At 38.2% G+C, this 26,477-nt stretch overlaps 1 protein-coding gene across 1 annotated transcript in view; it reads right to left on the reverse strand.

The window, feature by feature from the left end:
* Positions 1–28: 28 nt before the first annotated feature.
* The window catches only part of LOC113085598 (unconventional myosin-VI-like), a gene marked incomplete at its 5' end in the record, with an annotated part of 32,458 nt that continues 6,009 nt past the window's right edge, over positions 29–26,477 (reverse strand). The window contains 20 exons of the mRNA XM_026255203.1: positions 29–1,644; positions 1,852–2,070; positions 3,149–3,280; positions 4,046–4,149; positions 8,533–8,693; positions 11,341–11,419; positions 13,278–13,486; positions 17,516–17,666; positions 18,820–18,910; positions 19,046–19,175; positions 19,304–19,381; positions 19,928–20,058; positions 20,739–20,832; positions 21,589–21,627; positions 22,504–22,674; positions 22,949–23,044; positions 24,401–24,528; positions 25,736–25,808; positions 26,061–26,152; positions 26,445–26,477. The exon at positions 26,445–26,477 is cut by the window's right edge and continues 125 nt beyond it. Of these exons, the coding sequence (XP_026110988.1) occupies positions 1,445–1,644; positions 1,852–2,070; positions 3,149–3,280; positions 4,046–4,149; positions 8,533–8,693; positions 11,341–11,419; positions 13,278–13,486; positions 17,516–17,666; positions 18,820–18,910; positions 19,046–19,175; positions 19,304–19,381; positions 19,928–20,058; positions 20,739–20,832; positions 21,589–21,627; positions 22,504–22,674; positions 22,949–23,044; positions 24,401–24,528; positions 25,736–25,808; positions 26,061–26,152; positions 26,445–26,477 (2,411 nt within the window). The remainder of the gene's footprint in view (positions 1,645–1,851; positions 2,071–3,148; positions 3,281–4,045; positions 4,150–8,532; positions 8,694–11,340; positions 11,420–13,277; positions 13,487–17,515; positions 17,667–18,819; positions 18,911–19,045; positions 19,176–19,303; positions 19,382–19,927; positions 20,059–20,738; positions 20,833–21,588; positions 21,628–22,503; positions 22,675–22,948; positions 23,045–24,400; positions 24,529–25,735; positions 25,809–26,060; positions 26,153–26,444) is intronic.

The raw sequence follows: 26,477 nt of genomic DNA on the forward strand, positions 1-26,477 counted from the left end.
GGTGTCTTTATGACTATAAAGGCAAAGATTGAAACATAAGAAATGGAATGTTTATTTTGGTCTAACAAAGTGATGAGAGTAACAGTGGCCAGTCAAAAATAAGAAAATCGGAGTATATTTAACCCAGAAACATCAAAGATAAATGACAGTCAAGGAACAAATAATTAACAGTTATAATATGGATAAACTGACTGTTTGAGATGACATCTTTTCATCTGGAAAGGGCTCAATGGAGAAAAAACATTAGCTTATGAATAAACAAAGTCTGGATAATGACAGCAAATTGATCAAATGCAGCAATTTGGTCGGTCTCAAGTTTCCAGAATGTTTAGGATCTCACTGCTGTTTCCATTGCTTCCATTCTTCAGGCAGTTGTTACCAAATGAGATAGGAAAGGGCCATAACGAGACACATGTCAGAGTACAAGCTCATTTAAATACATTTCTCCTTGAGTTGGTACATAAATGTTTTCAAATGAGAGAAATCTACCACAAAATTCACAGCAAATCATTAACAAAGGTGCCATTATTACTTCACTGAACAGAAATGAGTATGCCTTTTAGCATATCACCATGATTTAAGTACAAAAAAGTGGCTATCCCCTTTTTATGAACTGAAGCTGCTTTTATAAAATTCTATATCAAATATATGTAAAGGCAATTTCAGGTGGTGTAGTTTTTGGAAACAACACTGCCATTATTACCACATGTACACAGTGCGAGAAAATATTACAACCTAATGATATTCCAGTTCATGTTCCTCATTAACCTTTACCACCACCATCTGATTAGATTAAAGATACTTTCAATTGTTATTTAACGTAATGACCATTTAAGTCTTGAGAGAGAATTTTATTTTAAAAGCTGGAGTAAGTGCCTCCAGTTGCCATTTGTCAAATGAATGGATAGTCCCGCCCCTAAACCCACGCCATTGGTTGAGCCAATGTTGCATGGGTTGGTCAGGATGCTCAAAAGCAATTATTAGGGGAATGCCTCGTTATCATAATTTAACATGCAACAAATGAGACAGATCACATTACCAATAATGCGACTGAAAGTGTACAAAGGCTTTGTCGTGTAGTTTAACAGAACTGGCTATCGCTACACACTGTAATGTCCTTTTATAACAATAACACCTAGTGTATTTCAGATTTATGAGCAGGTTTACATGGGTGTGATATTTCAATAACATCCCTTTGCATTATGAACTAGGTCTGAAAATCTTAAGGCGTCTCTGAGTAACAGGTTCAAGCAAGGCTCAGATTTGTGTGAAGACTGATTTCTAAGTTCACAGCAAAATGAAGAACAAACTACAAACAAAAAGTAAATTAGACAGGGTTTGCGTCCACTAGAGTTGCACAGCCTTTTGTTTTAGCTAGACCACTTTCCCGTCTACATCTACACGTGCATAGATCATGTAAACCAACAGGAGAGACGGTCGGTGTTCACTTGAGAAGGTTCTGGAGCATGGCGGTGGCGTAGGTGGGTCGGGCCTGCTTGCTTTCAATGGCGTTCCTCAGATACTGGATTCCGCCACAGCGCTCCCAGATCTCCTCAAACTGCCGCGGGAGGATCTCCGCTCCACGTTTTCGCGTGAGCCCCGTCTCCTCCAGACTCAGCTCACACATCTCCATGTCGTCCTTACCTGGGTACAGAAAAAGATAAAAGACATCATGCTATGCCTTGGTGCACATCTCACATCCGCAGATAAGAGTATTTTCCAGTAATCGCTTCAGCTGTTTTATCCTTCAAATCCTATTTCTATTCTGAAGGATTCATTGTTCACAGTAGAGGAAAATTATTGTTTTATCTTATCAAAACTTTAGGTAGCCCTGAAGAAGGCCTTGGGCACCTGCTACCAAGAGGATGGGCTGCTTGTCTGGGTGAAGCTCCATCTGTCTGGCGATCCAGGGCCCATCAAAGTGAGCGTACCACCAGCCTTTTTTCTTGTTCTGGGGGTCTTTGTACTGGTCCGCGGGTCGTATGAAGGGAATGCGGAAGTAACGCTGCTGTCGGTTCATCGCGGTCTCTTGCTGCCGGGCTGGGACGGGTGGAGCGGGGTTCTGTTGGGCTGAAGAAATATAAGAGAAAATTACAACAGCAACAAAACTTTCAAAAAAAAAAAGGTATTTTGTCTGTTTGAAACTCTAGGGTGCTTGAAGGGGTTACAATGCGATTACTAAGTTGCTCTGAGTACACGTTTTAGTTTTTAGTTTTGTTTTTGGTGGTCCACCAAGAGTTCTGCATTGAATGAGTTCTGCATTGGATGGACTTTTTTGTCCTGCAATATTCTCTCTCTCCCGCCCACTCCAGGAATATTTATTTTTTGTCCCACCCATGACTCTCACATTTGTTCCCACTTACATAACCAGCAGGTAAAGATGGTTTTCTGTCCTGTAAGATTTTGTTCTGTGTCAGTGCCAAAGTTGATATTTTCCTATTATCACTCCCACCCCATACATTTTAAAACCGTCATCCCTAAAGATCAAAAAGCTTAGGAGGTCGGGATAATGTCAAGAAAGTTGTCCGAGAAGTTCTCAGCGCTTCAGTATTGACTTTGCAAAGCCAGGAGCCTGATTTCATCTCTCATAAGCCCTATGCACCTGATACAAACACTCCACTGTTTGAAGGTAAGACACATCTGAGGATTTCACCACAAGAGAGCCGGAGGGTTTGAAAAGAACCTGCAGGTCACAGAACTCTAAATCTCCTGTTTGTTCTGCACGAGCAAACACTTACAAGCACTAAAGCCTTCCAGCAACCAAACACTGATGTGCCTTTCAAGCAGGAAAAGTAGGAGGCTTGATTTCCTTGAAACAGCAGCGAATGCCTTTAGATGTGCTTTTAGCTGACTGCTTTATGTGCATGACAAGGCTAACGCTAATCACAAAATGTGCTGCAAGGTTCTTGAAAAGAACAACAGACAAAACGTGCAGATTCAACCTTGAGAAACTGTTGCAACACACATTTGCATAAGAATCTTTTTTTTTTTTTTAGAAAAGTATCTTTCTAGAATAAATATTATGCTGAATCACCTTTGGCCATTACAAATGAAATCATCGGCTACACACGACTGCAAAGAGCAATTTGTATCCTGTTGTTCCGCCACCGTGCAGGCGGTTCTCTTGAGGAAACGGGTCATATCTTACCATAGTCAGTGACTGATTTAGGAGCCCTCATCTCTGTGTCTGTATTTTGCTTCTTGTTCTTTGATTTCCAGGCATGGTACACCTTCAGACGACGATGAAATTCTTCTCGGCACGCTGCCAGCAACTCTATATCTATAAGGGTAAGAGATTACATGTTCACTACTGCATTGTCACTCATAAAAAGCAGAGTTAAACATCACCTTTGATTTTAAGTGGTCCGATTCATGCCAAATAAGCATGGAACAACTGTTACAAAGTTTGTCTATGTTCAATAAAATTAAGATGTTCCTTAAATGGTTACAATATGCGAAACCTAAATCTGTATGACTTTATTTCTTGAATAGAATACAAAACAGGATTTTGTTATAATTACCTCACCCTCACTCAAGAACATTTATGGTGCTTTTTACTCCTTATAATCACTGTATTTGATTTATTTTTTAAATCTGTGGAAAGGAGCAGCCAGAAAATTCTGCCAAGCATCTGATTTTGTTTCACAGAAGACAGAAAATGACAAAAGGGTGAGGTAATTATAACAATTTTTAAGACAACTGAAAATTAAACCAACATGAGAGACCAGAAAGTCTGTGAAGCACAAAAGGGAGTAAAGTCTCTGTGATTTATGGTTCAACTATTATAAAAGACAAATAAACAAATCTGCAAATAAAAAGACAAAATATATAATGTATTAACTTTCAAAATCAATGAATTATGGATTGAGAACAAGCTACAAAAAAATTGCTATGCCATCTTCATCTCCATCATGCGTGTTTTCCATCTTCAACAATATTACATACTAGTCTCTCCATCTTCAACAATATTACACGTCAGTCTCCACTCTCTAAAATGACATGAACAGCTTCAGGTGAGCAAATTGAGTGGACTGATTGCTCTTACCACAGGAGGTGTTGATGGCGTCTCGCAGCTCAGCGTACTTCCACTTGCTCAGGTCGTACTTCTTTACCCCGGCTGTCACCTTGTTGGCCTGCGCCTGCACACCCCTGAAATTGCACAGAGGAGGAACATATTGGAGTTTTTCTTAGCTTCATATTTTTCCATAAGCAAAGGTTCTGATTTCTCTCCTAAGCTCCTGTTACCAGCTGCTTATCGTTCCCTAAGCCACCGCACAGTCAGATGATTAAATGGCCTTTTGCTTATGTGGAGATACATTCTCTCTGAAACTTGTAGTGACCTGGAAATAGCACAGATCATGCCAAATTAACACCTCACTGAGCAAATTAGATGCAGCCTTGGTGGTTAATGGCGGTTAACGATTTTTAATGTTGATCGAGGGTGAGGCCACGCTCTGCTTGGGTTTTTGCAATCCAGACTCCCACGCTAAGCCAATCAGAGAAGGGATTGTCTTCTTTACTAAAGATCCCCAAAGACTGTGGGAGTCCTTGGAGTCCCAAAAACATCACCACCCTGATTCTAATCCTACTGGCACTCCTAAATACATCAAATTCAGGGCTTGGGTACTATGTGATCACAACTGTTAGCTTGTGGATTTTTTTATGTAGTTTCAGGTGAACTTGGCTGGCAGAATAAATGAAAAAAAAAAAAAAAAACATCTGCTGTTACCACTGCCACAGTCTAATTAGTCTTTTATTAAAGTGTGCACAGAATTATAGGGTTCATAATTTAAATTGACCAATTGGATATAAATTTAGCCGTTTTAAGAATAGGCAATTGAAAGTAGCAATTGAATATATATAATATAATGTGTTTATATTGATTTTAGATGTGAAGCTTCACTGAACTGGTTCAAACAGGCCTGTGCATGAGTAGAGAAATATTCAACCATTTTAATGGAAAAAAAAACTACATTTGCTTTAAAGGGGTCATATGACGTGATTTCAAGTTTTCCTTACTTTTTGGAGTGTTACAGTCTGTTCACAAATACATAAGATCCCTAAAGTTGCAAAGAATAAAGTCTCAAACCCAAAGAGATCCTCTTAATAAAAGTTTAGACTCGTCCATGCCCTTCTAAAACGACTCATTTAAACACCCCAACGTCAATGTCGCTATGTGGGAAGATTTGCATAAAGCCGCCCAAATGTTGACGCAAAGGAAGGCATAACTTTGATTCTCGCTGTTGCCGTTGTTTCGTTGTGAAAGGAAAAGTACTTTGTTTGGCCTTCCAAAAGAGGACACCACTAGAAATCAGTTGTATCTACGACACTGTCCAGAACAGTTCAAACCAATGTTTTTTTTTTTTTTTTTGTCTTGTCACGCCGGTGTTCTGACAGGGAGACAGCATGACAGTACAGCAAGGGGCGTAACATTTCCATCACATGCTTGAGGCATTCAGCCAATCACAATGCACTGGATAGCTGGCCAATCAGAGCACGCCTCACTTTTCAGAACAATGAGCCTTGTAAAAAAAAAAAAAAAAAAGACACGTTTCAAAAAGGCGAGGCATAGAGGAGAAACAATAATGTACAGTATATGGAAAACAATGTTTTATTTTAACCTTAAACCACATAAAGTCAGTTCATTAAACAAAATACACAAAATAATGTCCTTTTTATCAACATCATATTATAACCTCATGAGAGATTGTGGTTTGATTTGTGACGTCAATAAGCCCATAATTCCCATCCTACTAAAGAAAGACCTGCAATCTCCTGAGCTGAATCATTTCCAAAGAAGACAATTATTCCAGTACCTGAGGCCAAGATTTAAAATCATAAAGTGATGATGTCACCATACAGCCTTAAAGCAAACTTCCTCATATAAAAGCAGTGACAGGAGTCCCAGAAGAGAAGGAAGGGTTGTCAGTGTGAGTGGTGAGTGTGTGTCTGGGAGGAGCTCTTGCGTGGGTTAACATGGTGACAATGGATGTAGGGACACTCTGTCGACTCTGACGGCTGTGAAGAGCAAAGCTGCTTAACGGAGACCCTGCGAGAGAAGTCACTGAACCGCCAACCCTGCTGATTAACCCACTCATACAGGTGTAAGCCGAGTGCTAACACAAACACACAGAGGAACAGAAATGAAATGTCAACACTAGTGCTGGGGAAGCTACTCATAATTCAAAGCAGTTAAACTACAGTCGAGCAAGCATTTAAGAAAGTGATTACTACATTTCAAGCTAATATCAAAAAACACTGAACTACATTAAAACTAGTTAAGGGTGAAATACCTTTTGAACTTTTGAAATATATAGAAGCCACCAAAAATATCTACATATTGAAAATGTATCAGTGTCACTGCATTATATAGGGCTATAACAAAATATAAAACCAAGTGGCATTTATTGTAAAGATAACACATGTACATTTTCCAAGCAGAAGATTTAGAAATATAAGTAAAAAAAAAAAAGATTGTGTTCAATATTAAAATTACTGTATATTATATTGTTATTACATGCCAGTAAAGAAATTGTTACAAAAGACTAATTTCTTATAAATGCTGTTTCTACAAAAATATTAAGACGTGAAACCATTTTCAAGACTGATAAGTAAACAAAAGTGTCTGAGACTGCATTTTACCATAATTAGCTTGCAGATGTCATTTGATTTGATATTTTATGCAAAGCAATGAATTCATACATTTTAAGCATTGCTTAAAGGCGTCATATGATGCAATTTCCAGTTTTCCTTTCTCTTTGGAGTCTTACAAGCTGTTTGTGAATAGATAAGATCCCTAAAGTTGCAATGACTAAAGTCTCAAACCCAAAGAGATATTTTTTATGAGTTGAGACTTGTCCACGCCTTCCTTAAATGCCTTCGTTTAAACACGCCGCCACATGTCTATGTCACTATGTGGGAAGATTTGCATAATGGAGGCGTTACGGAATGTGGAGATGCTGTGAGTTTCATTGTGAAAGCGAAACTACTTTGTTTGACTTTCCAAAAGAGGACACAACTAGAAATCAGATGGCACTAGTAAACTGCCATGTGGGGCATTTTCTAAGTGATGTGTAGAGAAGAAAAAACAGGCTGATATTGTATTGTGACAGATTTCCCTCTGCTATAAGCTAAATGAAACATGACTCCAGATGACAGCATAAGAATGAGAATCATAAACGCACTGCATCAAAATTCTCTTTCCCTTTAAAGCAACCTTTCTCAGTATGTACTAAAACGTAAAGGCAAGTTTCTTTTTCAATAACCACTTTTTCTAGCACTGAAAATTTTCATACTGAGAGCTTGAGACATACATAAATTCAACATATATTTTGAGGGAACATAAGTAAATGGAAATAGGCTTGTTGAGCTCCTAGCATAAAAGAAAAAGGAAATTAGACGGAAATGGATCCACACCTATAAAGGACTCCTAAAAGCTCCCCAAGGCACTTTCTATGTCTATGATTTATTTTTAATAATTACATTTAATTAGTAATTTTTCTAAACTAAAACTACACTTTATAATTTTCTGAAGAAAATATGAGTGGTGCTTAAGTGTAAAAAAAAATATGATTGTTGTACCTATTTTATAATTTGTCAAGAAAAAACATTTTATATTATTGTGAATTAATATTAAATGGTAAATATTAATGTTTAGTATTGGGGGGTTGTTCAAATATGAACAATAATAAGAAAGGAAAAAAGTTCTGTGTAATGGATTTAATTGGTTCATGCTCCATTACTGTTGGAAAATACAAATCTACAAATATAATCCATTCAATTCACAAACTCCAATAAAAGAATTGATTCATGTAGTTTAGGAAGTATTTAGGTTAATATCAAAACTAAGAATTAGCCCATTGTTTACAGTGACTTTCTATGAGTAATCCTCTATCTAGGTTGTGGTGAGATTAAGGGGACAGGACGTGATTGTGGGTGAGTGTGATTAGATTAAATTAAGTGGAAACTCGAGGGAAAAAAAGAGGCCTGTTCTAGGTTTTACATCTCTGTTAAAAATCAAACACCTGTGGTAACATAACTGGAGGGGAGAGGAAGCACAAAAGAGGTTTGGATGACAACACGGTCTTCTTTAGCACCCAGTTTACACATGCAATAACAGCAGAACTGCCTTTTATTTTATTATACACAAAGTAGGAACAGGCAACACTTCTTTGTCCACTTCCATTAACTAAATGAAATATGACTCTCAGTGCTGCACCGCAGGCATCTCGTGTTTCTGTTTACCTGCTTTTGTAGACACATGGGTTGGCCGCAGTAAAAATTATTCATGGCATTTATGTAACGCTGTCTGGCAGAACCTTGTTCTTTGTTTGTTGTTCTGTCGCCACTCAAGACCACACAGGCTCTTTTCAGATGGAAATCTCCATTTAGAAATATCTGCGATTTATGTGCGTTTTATGAATGGGTAGCCAGGGAACAACCCGGCATGGAGTCTTCCTTTGTATGATTTCACCTGGTGACGCCGTTTGATATGTTGACTTGATTATTTTATTATTGTGTGTGTGTGTGTACCTGCGCAAGCTGGGGTCCATTTGAGCATCATCCTGGATGAGTTCTGCCTCGCTCTGAGCGATCCTCATGGCCAGCTCTCTGTCCCTCCTCTCCTGCTCCATTATGGTCTGTCTCTGAGTCTCTTCTTCTCGCTCCAATGCCAGCTGTATCTCAAGTTCAGCCTGGAACAAACATACATTCCTACAAATCAATAACACACACACACACCATCTCACACATAATCTTTGCCACACCTGTGCCTTCTTTCAGTTCCAACTGGATGGTAACACACAGAGACACATGCATACAAATGGGTGCCGATGACCACATATTTGAGTTCACAGCATTGAACTGTGTTGGGTCAAGAAGAAACCCAATGAGTTAGATACTATCCCTTGAAAAATAAATTATAAAAAAAAAACTTTTGGATACTTTTTCTGGTGTCCTTTATCAAAACCTCCTAGACCAGCACCAAACCAGAACTAACCATTCTGGACAGCATTTAATGGTTTGATGGGCGCAGTTTCTTTATAAAAAACAAGTAACATAATCAAAAATGCAGACTTCAAAAATGAGGCAAATCCAAAATTCTGCTATTAAGCAGCTGTAGCAAGGCAACTGTATAATTTTTTCAGCTCCAGTCAGTTCAGTGTTGATTCAAATGTATTCATTATGAAACAAGCTCAATTCAGTGATAAGCAGTTCAAATGAAGACAGTAGGGACGTTATTCATCTCAAGTGAGTTCAGTGTTCAATTCAGTTCAATAACAGTGCAAATAAAGGCGGGAAAGGTATTGATGATTCTTGTTGAAACAGGAAGTCAGGGAAGGACTTGTCCCTTTTCTTAAAATAGCCAGGAGTTTTTTGTTTACACATCACAGCCTGGAAATATAATGTGCTACTTGCTAGAGGCAGGGGCAAGACGTTTTCAATCTGGAGAGCATTTGACTGGACAAAAACGTTGATGTGCTCACGAGTGCTAGATGAAGAATATTTTGAAAGTTCAGTATACCTGCAAACACCTGATTTTGCTGACTTTTAGGAATGTTGCGGCAGCTTCTTGGTTGTAACATTTCTCTGCACAATCACTATGATGCGGTTTAAGGCAGGCTACAGAATTCCCTACAGCTGAGGGAAGAGAGATTAGAGGGGCAGGCCTGCCCCAGACGAACTGTAACCCCATCTGTAACACTGCCCACTGTAAGGATATAAAGCCATTGGGCTCCTGCTGTGTGCTAAAGTCTGATTAGGTGTATAATCGAGGCTGTACCGCAGCTAGACGGCTTGGGATTCTATGTCTAGACTGTGGTAAATGAAATAAGGAAAAAGAATAAAAACAAATGAAATTAACAGCATGGTTTTAGATGTGTGAGGAGAGTCTGGGACAGAGCCCAGCAGCGTGGTCCAAAAACAGGCCAAAACAGAGCAAAGGAGTGTTTGAAGAGAAAAACTTAAATGAAACATTGTCACAGAGAAAACCTTAGACAGAAAGAAGGATGTTGCAGGTGCTATTCTGAGGCTGAATACCCATATATGCAAAGACTTCTATAGAGAGGGAGGGTTACAGCAAACACTGGTAAAAATGATAAATCTGAGCTATGAATCAAACTGCTAAAAGCAGGAGAGACTTGGTGGAAAACCGAGTGATGTATTATGTCTGAAAATAACAGTGATAACGATTTTATAAACCGTGTGACAGCAGTCTTGGAGTGGATTGCAAATGTTTTCTTCTGCAAAGGTCTTCATTTTATTCAAGGACTCCAAGAAATTTTTGAAGTTAACAGAAACAATCATGTTTTCAAGCAAAGGTAATAGAATCAACATTGATCACATACATGCACACACACACACAGACGGAGAGAGAGAGAGAAAGAGAGAAATACTTGGAACAACAAAAATGGCACAATATAGAACAGAATAAAATAATTTAATAGAAGCAGACTTCATATGGCTCACTTTAGAAAATCAGTTCATGCTTTATCAAACATGAACTATTTAGACATTTTTCACAGCAATATTTTTTTATTAATCACAGTTGGTAAAATATAATTGTTCATTCATTTGAGTTAAGAATGCATTACTGTTATTATTAACAAAATTAATAATTGTTAAATATGTTAATTATGAAAAAGGTATTAGTAACGCTTAAAACCAGAATTAAATAGAGAAATGTAACATAAAATGTCACCGTAACAGGTAATTTCTAGAATAGAATAGAATAGAATAGAACAGAATAGAGTGTTTTAATTAATAATAAAGCATTTAAAAATGAAACAGAAGGTAAATAGAACAGGGAAGATTTCTCAGAACAGAAAATAGAATCAGAATAAAATAGAGCGTTTTCATAACACAATTCAATAGAACAGTTAATATAGAATATGAAAATGGGGTAGATTGAAAATAAATCAAACAGCCCTGGAATAGAATAGAATAGAATAGAAAGCAGCACAAAAGCCTATGAAGAGTGTGCAACAGTTTTTGGGCAGCATGGGCACAAAGTGTCTCTGCAGGACGATTTATTTAGAGGAAGCAGCGCAGGGGAAGTCAGCCAAGCCCCCAAACACAGCATCACCATTGAGAGAGAGGGGACATAGGACTTTCACTCCACAGACGCATCATAATCCAGCCCCAGGAGGTAGGCAGGGGCTGATGAATAAACCCACAGGCCGCTGTGGCAGCTCAATACAGTCATGATTATACCTGCAGAACAGACAGTCCTGGCCAGCTCTGAACACGCCAGCGTGAGACGGAGTGGGCATTTGGTTTTCCGAAGGAGTCAGCGGAGGAGAGGAATCAATACACAGAGGGAGCACATATACACATACACACCTGCGTGACTCGCTCTTCCTCTTCTCTTTTCTTTCTCTCCTCTTCCTCCTGCTTCCTCTTCTGCTCTATCTCGGCTTTCCTGATGGGAGAGAGATTGAGGGTGGACTGTTAATGAGTTACACCGGTCCGCGGGGAATTATTCCTCCTGATCAATGACTCACAGGAAGGGACGTGAAAACACAACTGTCACAAAGAGAAACGCTTTGTAGTTCAAACGAGACCCTTCAATAGCAGCTGAAATTGAATCGTGTGGTCCGAGCATTGTTGGTGAGCGTCGTTACCAAATATTAGCATTTTCATATCAAAAGACCTATATATATTATACAGTACATCTCACAAACAGCCAACCACATCTGCTGCATCTTTCATTGTACTTTGTTGTTCATGGATTTGGGTACTGATATATGCAACCCTGCCAAAGCGAAGACCTTAAAAACAGGGAGATTAAAAAAAAATAAGCATGAAGAGGGGATAGAGGGTACAGTAATGATATCATATCAAGTAAATGTTTTGCTGCTCCCAATAAAGGAGTAATTTGCAGTACAGTGGGTCCAAAAGTCTCAGAGCACTGGATTTCTTTTTCTAGTTTAAATTTACATTTACCATTTACACTTTTGCTTTGAAGAAAGCGACATTTGAACAGAAATGAACAAAACCAAACATTGCATCTGTTTTCTATATTAATATATTTTAAAATGTAATATATTCCTTTGATGGCAAAGCTATTCAGCAGCCAGCCATTACTCCAACTACAATCTGCTGATTTGGTGCACAAGGAACATTTATTATTATAATTATTATCAATGTTTAGCTGCTTAATATTTCTGTGTACGTAAACTGTGACTCTTTGATTAATAAAAAGTTTAAAAGAACAGAACTTTATTTTCTTTTGCAAATTGGATTTTAAATACCAGATTTTGCAACCAGATTTACAAAGTTTCAGCATTTGGACCTTACTGTATACGATTATAGTGAGAGCCATCAAAAGAATGAATGCAATCTTAACATGTTTTGTAAAATGTCATAATTGTTGTATTTCATAAATGTCATAAATGTATGTACTGTAAATACACTTTCAAAGGTTCGCTTTAAAAATGACGTGACAAGTTATGTGACATTCAGCCAAGTATGGTGACCCATACTCAGAATTCATGCTCTGCATTTAACCCATCCAAAGTGCACACACACAGAGCAGAGTACACACACACACACACCAGTGGGCAGCCAGTTATGCTGCAGTGCCAGGGGAGCAGTTGGGGATTCGATGCCTTGCTCAAGGACTGTCGCGGTTTTGCAGGCCTGAGACTTGAACCCACAAACCTAGGGTTAGGAATCATACTCTCTAACCACTACACCACGACTTTCCCTAAAAGCTTGTATTCTTAAATTATAATTTATACTGTATTTATAAGTGGCAGGTTCAAATTCATAATGAAACAACAGATAGCATTCTTAAAAAGTTCTCCATAAAGAGTGCAAAGAACTTAAGGCTAATCCAAACCTTTAGTTGTTGTTAAAGTATGGTGACTGGAGCAAAATGTTGGCTCCAATAAATGTATGAGGTAAAAGCAGTGCCTCTGAATGAGTAAAAGAAAGGGTTCCAGGCTGGATGGGCCACAAAACAAAGCATGCAGCATGATAAAAGTTGCTGTCGTTGCATCTACTAGTGTGGAACTGAATATTCTTTGACAAGACTATAAACAGAGAAATATCATCATGGCCTGATTCGTGAAACGATGACAGATGCTGTCCATGACAGCAGACTCTGGAGAATGCATAAGAGAGAGCAGGTCAAGCCGAACCCTCCAGTGATGTATTAATCTCTCTGCCAATCCCCTCCCACACCCTTTTTTTCAGCTCCTGTTCTTCTTTCAAACGCGCTGGGACTCTGACCTAATGTACGGTTCATCCCATTCGAAACTTTCGACGTGACTCACATGCGGCGGTCTTCTTCCTCCTGTTTGCGTAACTGCTCCTCTTCTTCGCGCCTCTTCCGCTCTCTCTCCATCTCCTCCTGGATGTGCTTGAGTCGCTCCGTCTCCTCCTGCTCCTGCTTCTTCTTCTGCATTGAGGAGAGGAGCTGCTCTGAGCGTTTCACCAGGCCCTCATACTCCTGCTCGATCTCCTTGCGGCTCATCACCGTAGACTGAGGGTAAAGTCAAAAAGAGAGTGTTAAAATGGATTTGATTTCAATTATTTGGGTTATTTATGTTTACTGTATATTTTAGTTACAATGGCTGTTCTGCTTACATGTGAATGAAATTTTACAGGGCAGTGTTTCAGACTGTGTCATTTTAATAGTGATTAAAACTGCGTCGACAAATGATTACTATTAAAAAGTCAGAAAAGCGCTAATTAAACTATATCCCTTTTTAAAAATATCCACCATAATGCATTCTACTATACATTTTCCTTTGTGAAAATGTAGAGATATATTGCTTTTGGACATTCATTCGTCAAATGATGTGATTAAAATGTTTCTTTGGAGTGTTACAAGCTTCACGATTCGCAACGCAATGAGTAAAACGACAATATAAGTCATTATAATCAGTAATTATGTCCCCACTAGATGCAACAAATGGCTCGTTTGTATAGGTTTTATTGGTTCTGTCTCGTCGCTTCCCAAGAATAAAAGATGTGATTGTTTGTAATAATTCATTTGATTCATCATGCAGTCAAAATTAATCAAGAGTGTGAGGTTTTGTTTTGTTTTGTTTGTTATCTACAGTGCTGTCCATAAGTATTACAACAGTAAAGACAAAATTGTTCTGTTTGTTGTGCAGTCAATCTGTAAAAATTATTAAAAGGTGAATATGAGACATAAAATTTTTATTACTGAGTGATTCAACACAAAGATGTTTTACCAGCTAAGAAGATCTGCATTTTTAGAGTTTCATCTCCCTATCTGATGTGAGCACAAGTATTGGAACCGTTGCCTCACAGGTCTTTCTAAGTGTTCAGCTGTGTCCTGTTGCTTTAACTCTTCAGATATTAAAAGCAGGGAATGTGTCTTCTCAGTTATATCCATTGCTTCTGCATTCTAAGTCTTGCATTTAAGATGACACACACAACACAGGATGAAGACGAGGAAGCCGACTCTTATAGAAATACAAGCAATTTGGATGCTAGAAGAAATGAGGAAAGTCAATTAGAACTATATTTAATTAACCCTAAAATACATGTCTGTAAAATCACCAACAACCTCCAGAACGCTGGGGTGATGCTCTGTCAATCTACAGTCAGCAGGAGAATCTGACACAGAATTACAGAAGCTACACAGCAAGACCTCTGATCAGCACCAAAAATAGAAAGGCAAGATTCTTCACAAATGTGAGAGTTGATGGACCAATGAGACAAAGATTAACCTTTATTTAAGTGATTGGAAAACAAAAGTGTGGAGAAAAAAAAGGGAACTGCAAATGATCCTAAGCATACAATCTCATCTGTAAAGCTTGGTGAAGATGGTGTCATGGCATGGGCATGTATGGCTGTCTCCAGAACAGGACCTCTTCATTTTAATGATGGCTTAATGTATAGCCCCTTTCACACTGCAGTTCCGGCAAATACATGGGTAATGTGTTCTGGAAATTGTTCCCGGTTCGCTAGATTTTGCACTTTCACACTGGGATATGTGCGTGCTTTCACACACAACCTGTAAATGTCCCATAACGACACGTGAACACTAGGCGCGTTATACTTTCACTGAAGCTAGCGAACGATCTCAGCGTCAGTGCGGAAAGTGAGGAACTAACTGATCTCTGCTTCAGTACAGTTTGCAAATATTTTGTTTTCGCGAACATTGATCTTCCTTCAAAACACCTGGTAAAAGAGTAGCGCGATAATGTGCGTCATCACTACTACACGGCATTAGATCTGGCTTTTGTTCACACAGCGCACGTTCCGGGACTGAACCCGGCAATGTTACTAGGTCCCCAACCCGGGATCAGTCCTGGAATCAATCCCGGGATGTGTTTGCGTTCACACAGGAGGCGAACCGGCAATGTTCTGGCAATTTGCCGGGTCGCTACGTGCAGTGTGAAAGGGGCTTAAGATGGTGGTAGCAGAATGAATTTGGAAGGGTACAAAATTATCTTGGCTACCAATATTCAAGAAAATACCACCAAACTTATTAGAAAGCACTTCATAATAGATCAGGACAATGACCCAAAACACCCTGCCAGTTCAGTCAAGGACTTTATCAGGGCAAAGAAAAGTAAAGTCTTAAGATTGCCCAAATCAATCTCCAGATTTAAATCCGACTGAACATTAATTTCACCAGCTGAAGAGGAGACTATAGACAGAAACTCCCCAAAACAAGCAACAGTTGGAATTGGCTGCATTAAAGGCTGGGTTTTTTTTTTTTTTTTTTTAAGTATAAGACCAAGAGTCTCCTGTTGTCTATGGGTTGCAGGTTGCTCTGATTGCATGCAAGGGATTTGAAACTAAATATTAGCTTTTAATATTTTACATCTGCTTTAAATTCAACTGTTCCAATACTTATGCACACATCAAATAGTGAGATGAACTCTAAAAGTGCTGTCCTTTTTTATTTGGTAAAGCGTGCATGTATCGAAAGACCTAATAATAAAATGTGACATTCTGTAGTTTTGTCACATATCCATCTTTTAATCATATTTGCAAATGTCTTGACTCCACAGCAGAGAAAGCTATTTTGTCTTTACTGTTCCAATACTTATGGAGGGCACTGTATATGCCTGTAATACTAGTGTTTCTGTATTCTAAATTAGAGGCTAGACTGCAAAAGAGATTTTCAAAGTGAGGGGAATATTTTCAGTGAATAACATCTTCAGTTTGATCTGTTGGTTATTGTTTATCACGAGAGATCTTAGTCTTTGTCAGTTGTATATTTGACTAATTTTTACATAGTTTTTAAAGCTTGACAGCATAAATCACTATTGACTTTTGTTGTATGGAAAACAGAATCTTGCACAGTCTGCCTAAATATCTCCTTTTGTAACAATAAGCGGCTGGAATAATAATAAGGTAAGTAAATGATGACAAATGGTGACAGGACAGGCCACTTGGTTGAACTCTACAGAAGCTTCTTTAAAAAAGCTTTTCTTCCCTTGCTTCATTAAACAAATTTGAAAAAGTTTCACAAAAAAGTGGCAGCAACTCAGTGGTTACCCATCAGCTCGGCGACAGCAGTGACGTTGGGCCACATTCACCCGCAGTTGTATTCATAATCCTGCAGATATTCATTAAACCTGGATGTGGATTTTGTGCCATCTGGCAGAGCACCAGAGGTGCGTGGAGGGGTGCAAGCATTGTGAAAGATCATTGTACTGCAGAGGGGTGGGGACTCAATGACAAGGTCTGTCTCACCCCCTAACGCTAGATGAGTTAGCGCTAGTGTGTTGAATGACAGTCATTGACACAATCTACGTTATTAGCCAGGGAGGCCACAGTAATCTCCAGTCCAGATGGTAAGGTGATGGGAGGCATTGCCAATCAAAAACCACATGCTAATCAAAACGTGCTATGCTAATAACAAAGAGGGCTATCATGGGTGCAGAAGTGCAGAACATATCTCATTTAAAGGGAGGAATGAAATGTTCAGGTAGAAAAGTTTCAGCTCTTGTGCCAGGTTTCTATCAGGTAGAACGCACAATATCTCTCGAGCTTCCCTGTCAATAATGCACTCCACGTAGGGCTCCACGTAGAGAATACAATAACGCATATACTGCCTTCAATCAGCCGAAGCAGAATGTTCGAAAGAAGGCAAGAAATCAACACTAGAAAGGGCATAATGCGACAAAGCCTTGAAAATCGACTTGACAGTGTGTGGTGCGAATGTCAATGAAGATCTGCAGAGAGAAATCTCATTGTCAACTGTCCATTTGCATACTTTCTATTTATTTACTCTGCTGTTGAGCGCTAGATTTTCTGCTGAATGAGATGAAACGCTTCTGCTTTCTTTCTTTGGGCCTTAAGAAGAGAGACACTTGAAGCTGCCAGACAATTCTAGCCACAGCTTTAGACCGCCTTCATCAGGACATGGAAAAACACACACCTGTTGAATTATGCATGGAAACTGATACACGACGGCAGACTAAGAAAAGAGCTACACCATTTAACATCATTGAGCTCGGTACGCTGGAGGAGGTGAAAGGGGGTTTGTCGACCTTTGTGGTTTTCCGGTGGAAAACCTCACCTTGATTTTGGTCATGAGGGCGTCGGTGGAGGCAGCCAGTTCCTCGACCTGTTTGCTCATTTCTTGTTTTCCCTCTTTGAGTCCATTCACAGCCTCATTGAATTTCTCCATCCTCTTCTTCAAATTTTTCACCTTTACCATGCCATCAATGCTGCCACAGGAATAGAGAATAGGGTTTATTCGTTTATTCAAAAATACATATTTTTTTAAACCTCTTCAATGATATCTTCAATATTAGATCTCATTTTGATCTTTTTGGGTCATTTTGAGAAACATAAATAATTTTTTTTTTTTTTGTATCTCAGATCATCCATAATTTAGATGAGTTTGTTTCTTCACTGGAACAGATTTGGAGAAATTTAGCATTGCATCACTAGCTCACCAATGGATCCTATGCAGTGAATGGGTGCCGTCCAAATGAGAGACCAAACAGCTGATAAAAACGTCACAATAATCCTCAAATAATCCTTACAACTCCAGTTCTTAAATTTACATCTTCTGAAGTGTTAAAGTTGTGAGTTTGCAATAAAAACATCCATCATTAAGGATTTATAATGATTATTATCACTTCCTAAAGTGAAAAACTGTATCCCTTTGTTTTCCTCTCACATCAAAATCCACCAACATATCAGTTTAGAATTGTTTTAGACTGTTTGTAATTGTAAAAAGGCTTGATCTGTGCATATTTTTCTCCAGATTCAGATGAGAACTTGTAATAACCAGAAGCAATGGTTTGAAGATAAAAACATCTTGATGAAGGTTTTGTTACTTACATAGCTTTTCAGTTTACAAGACATTAACTGATAGACTGGATTATAGTAATACCTTTATTAGCTGTTTGGACTCTTATTGTGATGGCACCCATTCACTGCAGTGGATCCACTGATGAGCAAGTGATGTAATGCTAAACTACTCCAAATCGGTTTTGATGAAGAAACAAAAATCTACTCATCTCCGATGGTCTGAGGGTGAGTAAACTTTCAGCAAATGTTCATTTTTGAGTTAACTGTTCCTTTAAGACTGTTTCAAAGTAGTAAATATATGTTAGACTTTTCTTGAAAAAACAGTATAAAATCTTTTCAAAACCATATGAAAAAACACAAAAACAAAGAATGCATTTTAAACTTGATTTGTATATGATATTTCCATTAAGATTTGTCACGGACAGCTTTCCAAAAACACCAAATAGATGCAAACAACATAGTGACAACACACTGACCCAAGTGTTGGAAAACAGATCCTCACACTGAGTTTGCAATGCATGAGAAATCAGTCACTAATAGCGCAATGCTGTTTGTACATACCGAGCCTTGTGTCTTCTTTTGCACAACCACATGCGAACAGTCTTCTGAATCTTGATGCAGGCACTGGCCCTGAAGCTCATTTTGTTCCTCACTGTAACAAGTAGAAGATGCTTACTCATCTATAGCATCAAACTGTAATGCTGCAAAAGTGAATGGGAGGGTGTGGGATGCTTCTAATCTGTTTTTATGAGAAGGCAGTTTACTGAAGTTGTGAAGGGTGACGTACATTTAATAACTGACAGTGTGCACCACTGGACCTTTCTCCAGCGGCTGCACACCAGCCACTTATTGACCCGCTTTACAAGCTCGGCCAGGTGCTCCGGATCAGACTTCATGATCTGGTCAAACTCTGCAAACTGAGGCAAGCACAGACACACATTGAAATTTATATAGCTGCATTTACGAGGTTCCCATGTGCGCAAGCTTAATGAAATGGTCTCATACTATTCCAACCCTCATGAGAAATATCATAAGACATTATTACCTTCCCAGGGCGGAAAAAAACCCTGGTCAAGCCAAACTTGTAATCATTCTGGTTGAGGCCAAGTGCTTTAAACAGAGCCTGCAGAAGAAGACAATACAATCAGACAGTGTAATGCATATCAGAGATCAATAAGAATGGCATGATGTTACATTTGATGTTTTAATGCCTTGTAAACGTAAAAAAAAAAAATCTGCTGTTTTGATAATTATTGCCAAAGTGACTTGTGATTTAGAAATTATTTTCAATAATTTCAATCATTCATTAATTGCAACCTGCTCATTCACTGTATTAGTGTAGCATCTAATTGTACATTTTAAGATGAAGTAAATACTTTATATTTAACCACGGGTGTATAATTAAAATGCAATTTGACTTTCAAATGTATCTGTAACTACTAATGATAAACCTCTATCATTTATCACTGAAACCAATTAGGGATCACTCTGTGCGTGCTTTGGCGCATGGATATGAAAGGTCATATAGCCTTTTCTAAAAATAATCCAGCAGCTAGCCGTTATCTATCATACTAATCCTAATTATATACACAAGAACATAATGTGAATAACAACACGAATAGAAAGAGCTATTCATTTTAGATGCAAATCAAGATAGATAGAGGTTTACTTTGCAAAAGAGTCGAGGATCAAGCCTTGTGAGCTTGTTGGGCATGTACTGCTTGTACATGTTGTAAAGCTCGTGAAACGGCGCTCGGGAGGGGAAGCCACCCTGCATCAGGTCCAGCACTGATACCATGCCTGAGAGGAGAGGAGAAGTACAGATCATGTAGCTAGTGAAAATACAGAATTTGCTGCATTATAGACCTGAAGCATGAACCAATTTATGAGGAGGATTCAACATCTTATTCTTTGTAATGTGCACTCAACATGTAACTTAACACTGTATGTGCTTGCCTTTGTCAACAAAACTCACAGAATTTAGAGTTTATAAGAGTATAAACACTTAGGACACTTACTAAGTAGTACTTTCTTGCTACTATGCAAGTACTGTAGCTGATGAGGCTACATTTATCATGGTGCACGACTAATCAACAAAGGTCTAAAAGTATGAAACTAATTGGCACATCGGCATACCAGTGCAGCTCCTTGAATATCCTTTTCTTCTATCTCTTCCATGAAAGTTTATTTCTAAAACTTTGCTAACAGCCTATGAAACGCAATAACAGCAACCTTCAAAAACTCTTGTGGCAACGCCACTTCCCAAACATAATGAAAAATCAGTGGAGCTCACATTTAATATGGCTTCTCCATAGGCAATATCGGGATGTGTTTTAAAACGGAGCTTGCGACTGATGAGCGCTGTGTATTTGCGACGGGTTTTCGTAAATTGAAATATTTGAAGCATTACCGCATGTGCTGTGGGATGAATTGAGAACTAAAAATAAATAAATAATACACCTATAAAATCGTATACATACCCGAGCACTGAAGCTGAGAAAGAATCTGGGCTCCTTCAAACTGGTGGCTCACCATCTTCAGATTAGGTTTGACACAACGGATAAAACTAGATCCCTTTATTACACATACACATGAGAAATGAGAAAATTACATAGTTATAATAATATATTTTAATACATATATTATTATATTGTTAGGACACTTGACTAAATGGTGTAGGGTCTGGTCTACACTGGACCATATGCACGATCGAAACAGAAATAAACTACAGCAGGTACACTGTCAATCAGAAGTTATTTTTGTTAATCCTTTTGATCATAATTTTTCTCTCCATTTTAAATTCTTATCCAATGAAAAGATACATTTTTGTGATTTTTTAAATAAAAGATCAAAAGGATTAATAATGCAAATGAAATTTCACAACCTTCTTTGATCATATTTACCAAGGGTGCCGATATTTTTGGCCACAACTGTATATTAAAATGTAAAATACATTTTTAATTTAATATATTTTAAAATGTAATTTATTCACGTGATGGCAAAACTAAATTTTCTGCATCATTACTCCAGTCTTCCGTGTCACATGATCCTTCAGAAATCATTCAAATATGCTGATTTAGTGCTCAAGAAATATTTTCACTTATTGTCAAAGTTGAATGGGCAACTTAGACATACCTTCTTCCTGACACGCAAAGCAAACAAGCATATTTTGTTCATTTTAATATGTCATTTACTAGTGCCATAAATCATCAACTGTCACGTTGCATCATTTGCTGTGCCGCCTAGTTTGCGGCATGCATTAGATACACTCAGTAATAACCAAAGCAAGTAGCCAACGTTTTTTAAATGAGTAAATAACCCATTACTCACCGTACTGCGTAGCTTTTCCAGTAGAAGGTTCAGTTGGGTCTATGAAATGAAATGCGAGAGTGAGTCCTGTACATTTTAATTAAGAGTATCTTTTTGAGAAAAAAAAAAAAAAAAAAGGTTTACACACATGGTTGTAGAATTATGCTGCCATGCAAATGGTATCACACATTTTGATACACACAGGAAGTAACAGACATACATTATGCCGGTGATTAGACCAACTGTGAAGATCTTTTCTACAAATTCAGTATATAATGGAGACATAAATGGCATGATTATGTGTTTACAGTGAAATTCCTTGTATATCATGACAAACAACAACAACAGAGACCAAAAATGTGGCAGCCACATGGAACAAAGACATGGCAATGAACCAAGTGGGTGAAAGAGGTTGGAAGAGAAGGGTGGGAGAAAACTAAGATCTGCAATTGTTTATGAAGTTGCAGGTTACCCTGTGGTGCCGGCACTGAATATTTCAGCCAGGCTTACCCTACAAAAGCTTCAGTTTTTTCACTTTTTTTTCCTTGTTTCTCTTTATATATTTATTTCAGCCCCAGAACTTTTCACAGGGAAAGGCTGAAGAAACAGGAGAAGGTCTAAAAGAGGAGGACGGAGAAAGGGCAAATGTTAGAAGGAAAAGAATTAGATCACCAGGTAAAAGGTAAAATGTCTCTCACAAAACTACAAAGAGGAACAAAAAGAAAACAACTTGACGAATAACAAGCCCCACAAAAACAAAATCTACAGCGGTCTAAAGACAAACATTTGAGGAACTCCTAATCTGAGGAAAGCCTGTAATTTTGAGACCTTAATTTTTTTTTTTTTTTCATATATTCAGGCCTGTTGACAACTTTGACAAAATGTGTTACCTTGCTATCAGGAGAATAGAAATGTAAAGCTAAAGGACAAATTCACCTTGAATTTGTTTCCCACACTGATAAAGCTGAGTTTGCCAGCCTTCTGCTTCGAGTCCTTGGAATTGGAGTTGTTCTCAAAGAGATCCCGAACAAACTTGTCCTTCGACTCGCACACCAGGCTCTCCAAAGACATGTGGAGGGCATCATTATTCTTCTCTACAAACTGGGTCTGCTCTCATAGATACACCATACACACGCACACACACACACACACACACACACACACACAAAACCCACAGGGCATAGAAATAAACACAAAGTCAACCTCACAAAAAAAAAAAACTACTTCACCAAAGGGATTCCCCCAAGGTCCCAATTGTTTTTACAGTGTGGCAGAAATTAATTAACTTATGTTAAACATTGTCACGTTACAGAACTAAAACAATAAGACGGTTTCCATACAAAAAGGGATTTAGAATGAACTGAGTGAATTGGGACCTTACAGTCTCATAGCACACAGCGCCAGCAAAATGTCTTATGATGAATCCTTCATCATCTCTCAAATTCCGGTGGATTGTAAGCTTTGACTTCCTGGGAACCTGAAAAACCAGCCCACACAGAATTAAACTTTCAGTAAAATCCATCTTTGTATTTTTATGACTTCCTTCATATTTGGGTCTTGACATTGATTGGACTGTCAGGGTGAATCACTACCAAAATTTACCAAGATATGCCCTGGTCTTATTTAACCCCATAAATCAATAGAAGTAACAAACACAATTTTACATAAAGAAAATGTAGCCTTATTACGTACTGCGCCATAGTATTTTCAAGCACATTAAGTTTCAGTCACAATTTAATGCCAAAAAAATACACTATGCATATTTGTAGTTTATATTTAGTTTAATGTATTATTTAATTTTAGCACTAAAACATGTTTGTTGTAATAAGCCAGATGGAAATATTGATGGTGGAAGATGCCTCCATTAAAGTGATAGTTCACTACTATCCCTTAAGATAATAGATAATTGCTAAACTGTAACATATATGGAAACAACATTAGTGTGGACAACAGGATAATGTATAAATTAGGGAAATGAATGGAAATAATTGCTAGTTTAATTCTTAACACAAAATTAAAAAAAATCACAAAAAAGGCCATCTTTCCCCACTGTGGTAAGATGACTCCCTATCTTTATTAGATTAAAGGTTTACTAAATTAAAGGTTGGTGTGTATAAATATTAGGCTACTCTTTAACAATCCCTTAAAATATGTACATGTTGACACTGAAGGTCAGATGAAAATGCAAAAAATTAAAAAACTGATCTGTGGTCCAAAATGAAGGATTAACTATTAACTACTAAGGGGCTGTATGAAACTATCCAGCAGGCAGGTGGTTTAACCCTTTAACTGTCACCCCGTCCCATATACGGGATGCCTACATTTACTTCACTATATTACAATTAAATCTAATCTAATCTTTAACTATATATCGTTGGAAAGGTCTAAGACTCCCAAATATATATTTTACCAATGTTTTTTGTTAAGAATAATGTAGGAAAAGTAATAGATTAATTTATGACAAGAGTGCACCCTCAAAAATCTACATTATAAAAGGAGTTCTGACCTTTGTTCAAAAAAGACTTCTTCATTGCCTTTTTCTCACTTTTCTCTCATTGCCACATTTAAGAAATCATCAGAAATTATATATCAACTGAAAACTTAAAATCTCAAAATTCATCCTTTAAAACCCATTTTAAAATCGGACATTGCATTTCCATGTAAATGGTATATCAATATCATGTTACAAAATGTTTTCATTCATGAATTAAAAAAAAGTAAGTTCGGACCGTGCACTATAAAGTCTATGTTCAAAAATGGGAGTGACAGTTAAGGGGTTGCTTTTCTTTGCTATACTGTATTGGCTGATGGAAGGAACCAAACCATATCTTACGGTGAGGCGGAAGTGATCTTTGTGCTTGCTGTGAACCACCTCTGCAAAGTGCTGATCACTGGGCTGGGGAAGACGGTTCTCCTCATCAAGAATATCCAAGATACCCACCAGCTTTGCCTCAACCAGATCTGCAAAGCAATAAAGTCACAGAGAGAATTTTGGGACTGACAGAAACTCTTCATATGAATGAATTCAAGTTGAATAGTAAATTAACATATTCAATCCCCCCTCAGAAGGTATTATCCAAAGTGAAGTACAAGACTAATGCAAAGTCTGTAGGCAAACATGGACCTATTTGATAATCATTACGAAAGCATCCGTCATTTGCATAATTCAACTGAGACATGCGCAGGTGAGAGAGGTGCGGATGCAAGCGCAGTCATGAATTTGCATAAGCAGACTCCCGAGTATAATTGTGATGTGATTGATGAGGAGACATGCAGGGAAAGGACCTATGCGTCCATTTGGAAGTCACAAGGACATGTGTTGCATCACTACCGAGAGAATTAGGAAAAGCAGACATGGCGAAAGGAAAGCAAGTTTTTCCCTTTGGAAAAGAAGTGACATCTGCGATATGCAGGTGTTGTGTGCAAGCTTTTTGCGCCGCATCATAGGTGAGATGTTATGTTAAGCCCCCTGCATACGGTGCAAACTCACACAAGTTAAAATAGATTTGACAGCTTGTGCAAAAAAAAAAAAGAAGAGGTGGATGCTTTTGCAATACATATGAGGAAGATACTAAATAAGTCATTAGGGTGTTAAAATACAGACAGACTAAAAAGGTAAAAGGCATTGGTTCGGATACCTCAAGACAACACAGTTCGGTTTGGTGTTGGTATTTGCATTCAGTGAGCCGGTGAAGATTTCAGTGTTCTGAGACTGGACTGACTTTCTGTTTCTGACAGGGTGATTTGGGTCAGACTGCACTGCTCAAGCGATCACCTTTAAAGCCGGCATCAAAAAACTAAAACAGTGCGAGCTCTTCATCTTATCTCCTAAACCCTCTCCAGGGAGCTCAAGAGAGGTTTCTCCCAGGATCCATTCCTGTGTTATCTCAGGCACCCAGCATGGATTTCTGCTGGAACATTCATCTTTCGGCATGATATGTCCAGAGAGTAACAGACATGGCGATGTATACAAATAACTATGTTTTTTGGCCTTTGAAGGTCATAATTTGAGAAAGAATTACATTTGCACATTGGGTTTAGAGACCATAGCATTTCTACGTGAGGAGGACTTCATTATATTTAAGTTGGCGTCTATGGGCCATAGTGCATCCCGTAATGAATGGAATGGAGGAAGGCCATTGTTATTCACAGCCAAAGGAACACTGACCTATGCAGTCCTGATTATCTACATAATGAACTTCATTTACTCCCAGGCCTTCTTTCTGATACAGCTCTTGCTCCTGGGGAGAAAAAAAAAAATCACCACAAGATGAAAGTGTATCGTTTTTGCTGAAGTGGGAAAACGCTTAACTTAATCTGCTGGAACAAGAACGTCTCAAAAGAAGTTATACTGGAATCATTAAATCGGAACGGTTGTGTGCTTACAAAGCAAAAAGAATACAGATGAAATGGCTTCATGCGTTGGTTTTAGGAAGGGCATAGTTATGATTCGCTGATCAATACTAAAAATCCCAATAACATTGATGACTCACCTCTTTCAGTATGCGTTCATTAAAAAACTGCTGCAGCTTTTCGTTACAATAGTTGATGCAGAACTGCTCGAAGCTGTTGTGCTCAAAATACTCTGAACAGGAATATGAAAAAAAGCATTCTATGATTCATGTGCTGGGTATATCTTTAAAAGCATTTAACAGTTACACTATTTCACAGACACTGTTAGTGAGAGCTAATTATCATTAATCCTACTGCATATTCTCAACCTTATTTCTGTATAAGACAAGCTAATAGCTAGAAAATAAGACTTGGCTATCTCATTTCTCATATGCATCTAGTTGATATGTTTGACCATTAAAGAGCCACTGAAATCTGTGTTAATGCAACGTGACCCATCCATTGTGGATATCACACAGCCTTACCAAAGCCAGCGATGTCCAGCACACCGATGAAGT

The sequence above is a fragment of the Carassius auratus genome, unplaced genomic scaffold (genome assembly GCF_003368295.1).
Source record: "Carassius auratus strain Wakin unplaced genomic scaffold, ASM336829v1 scaf_tig00041928, whole genome shotgun sequence".
NCBI classification, from domain to species: domain Eukaryota; kingdom Metazoa; phylum Chordata; class Actinopteri; order Cypriniformes; family Cyprinidae; genus Carassius; species Carassius auratus.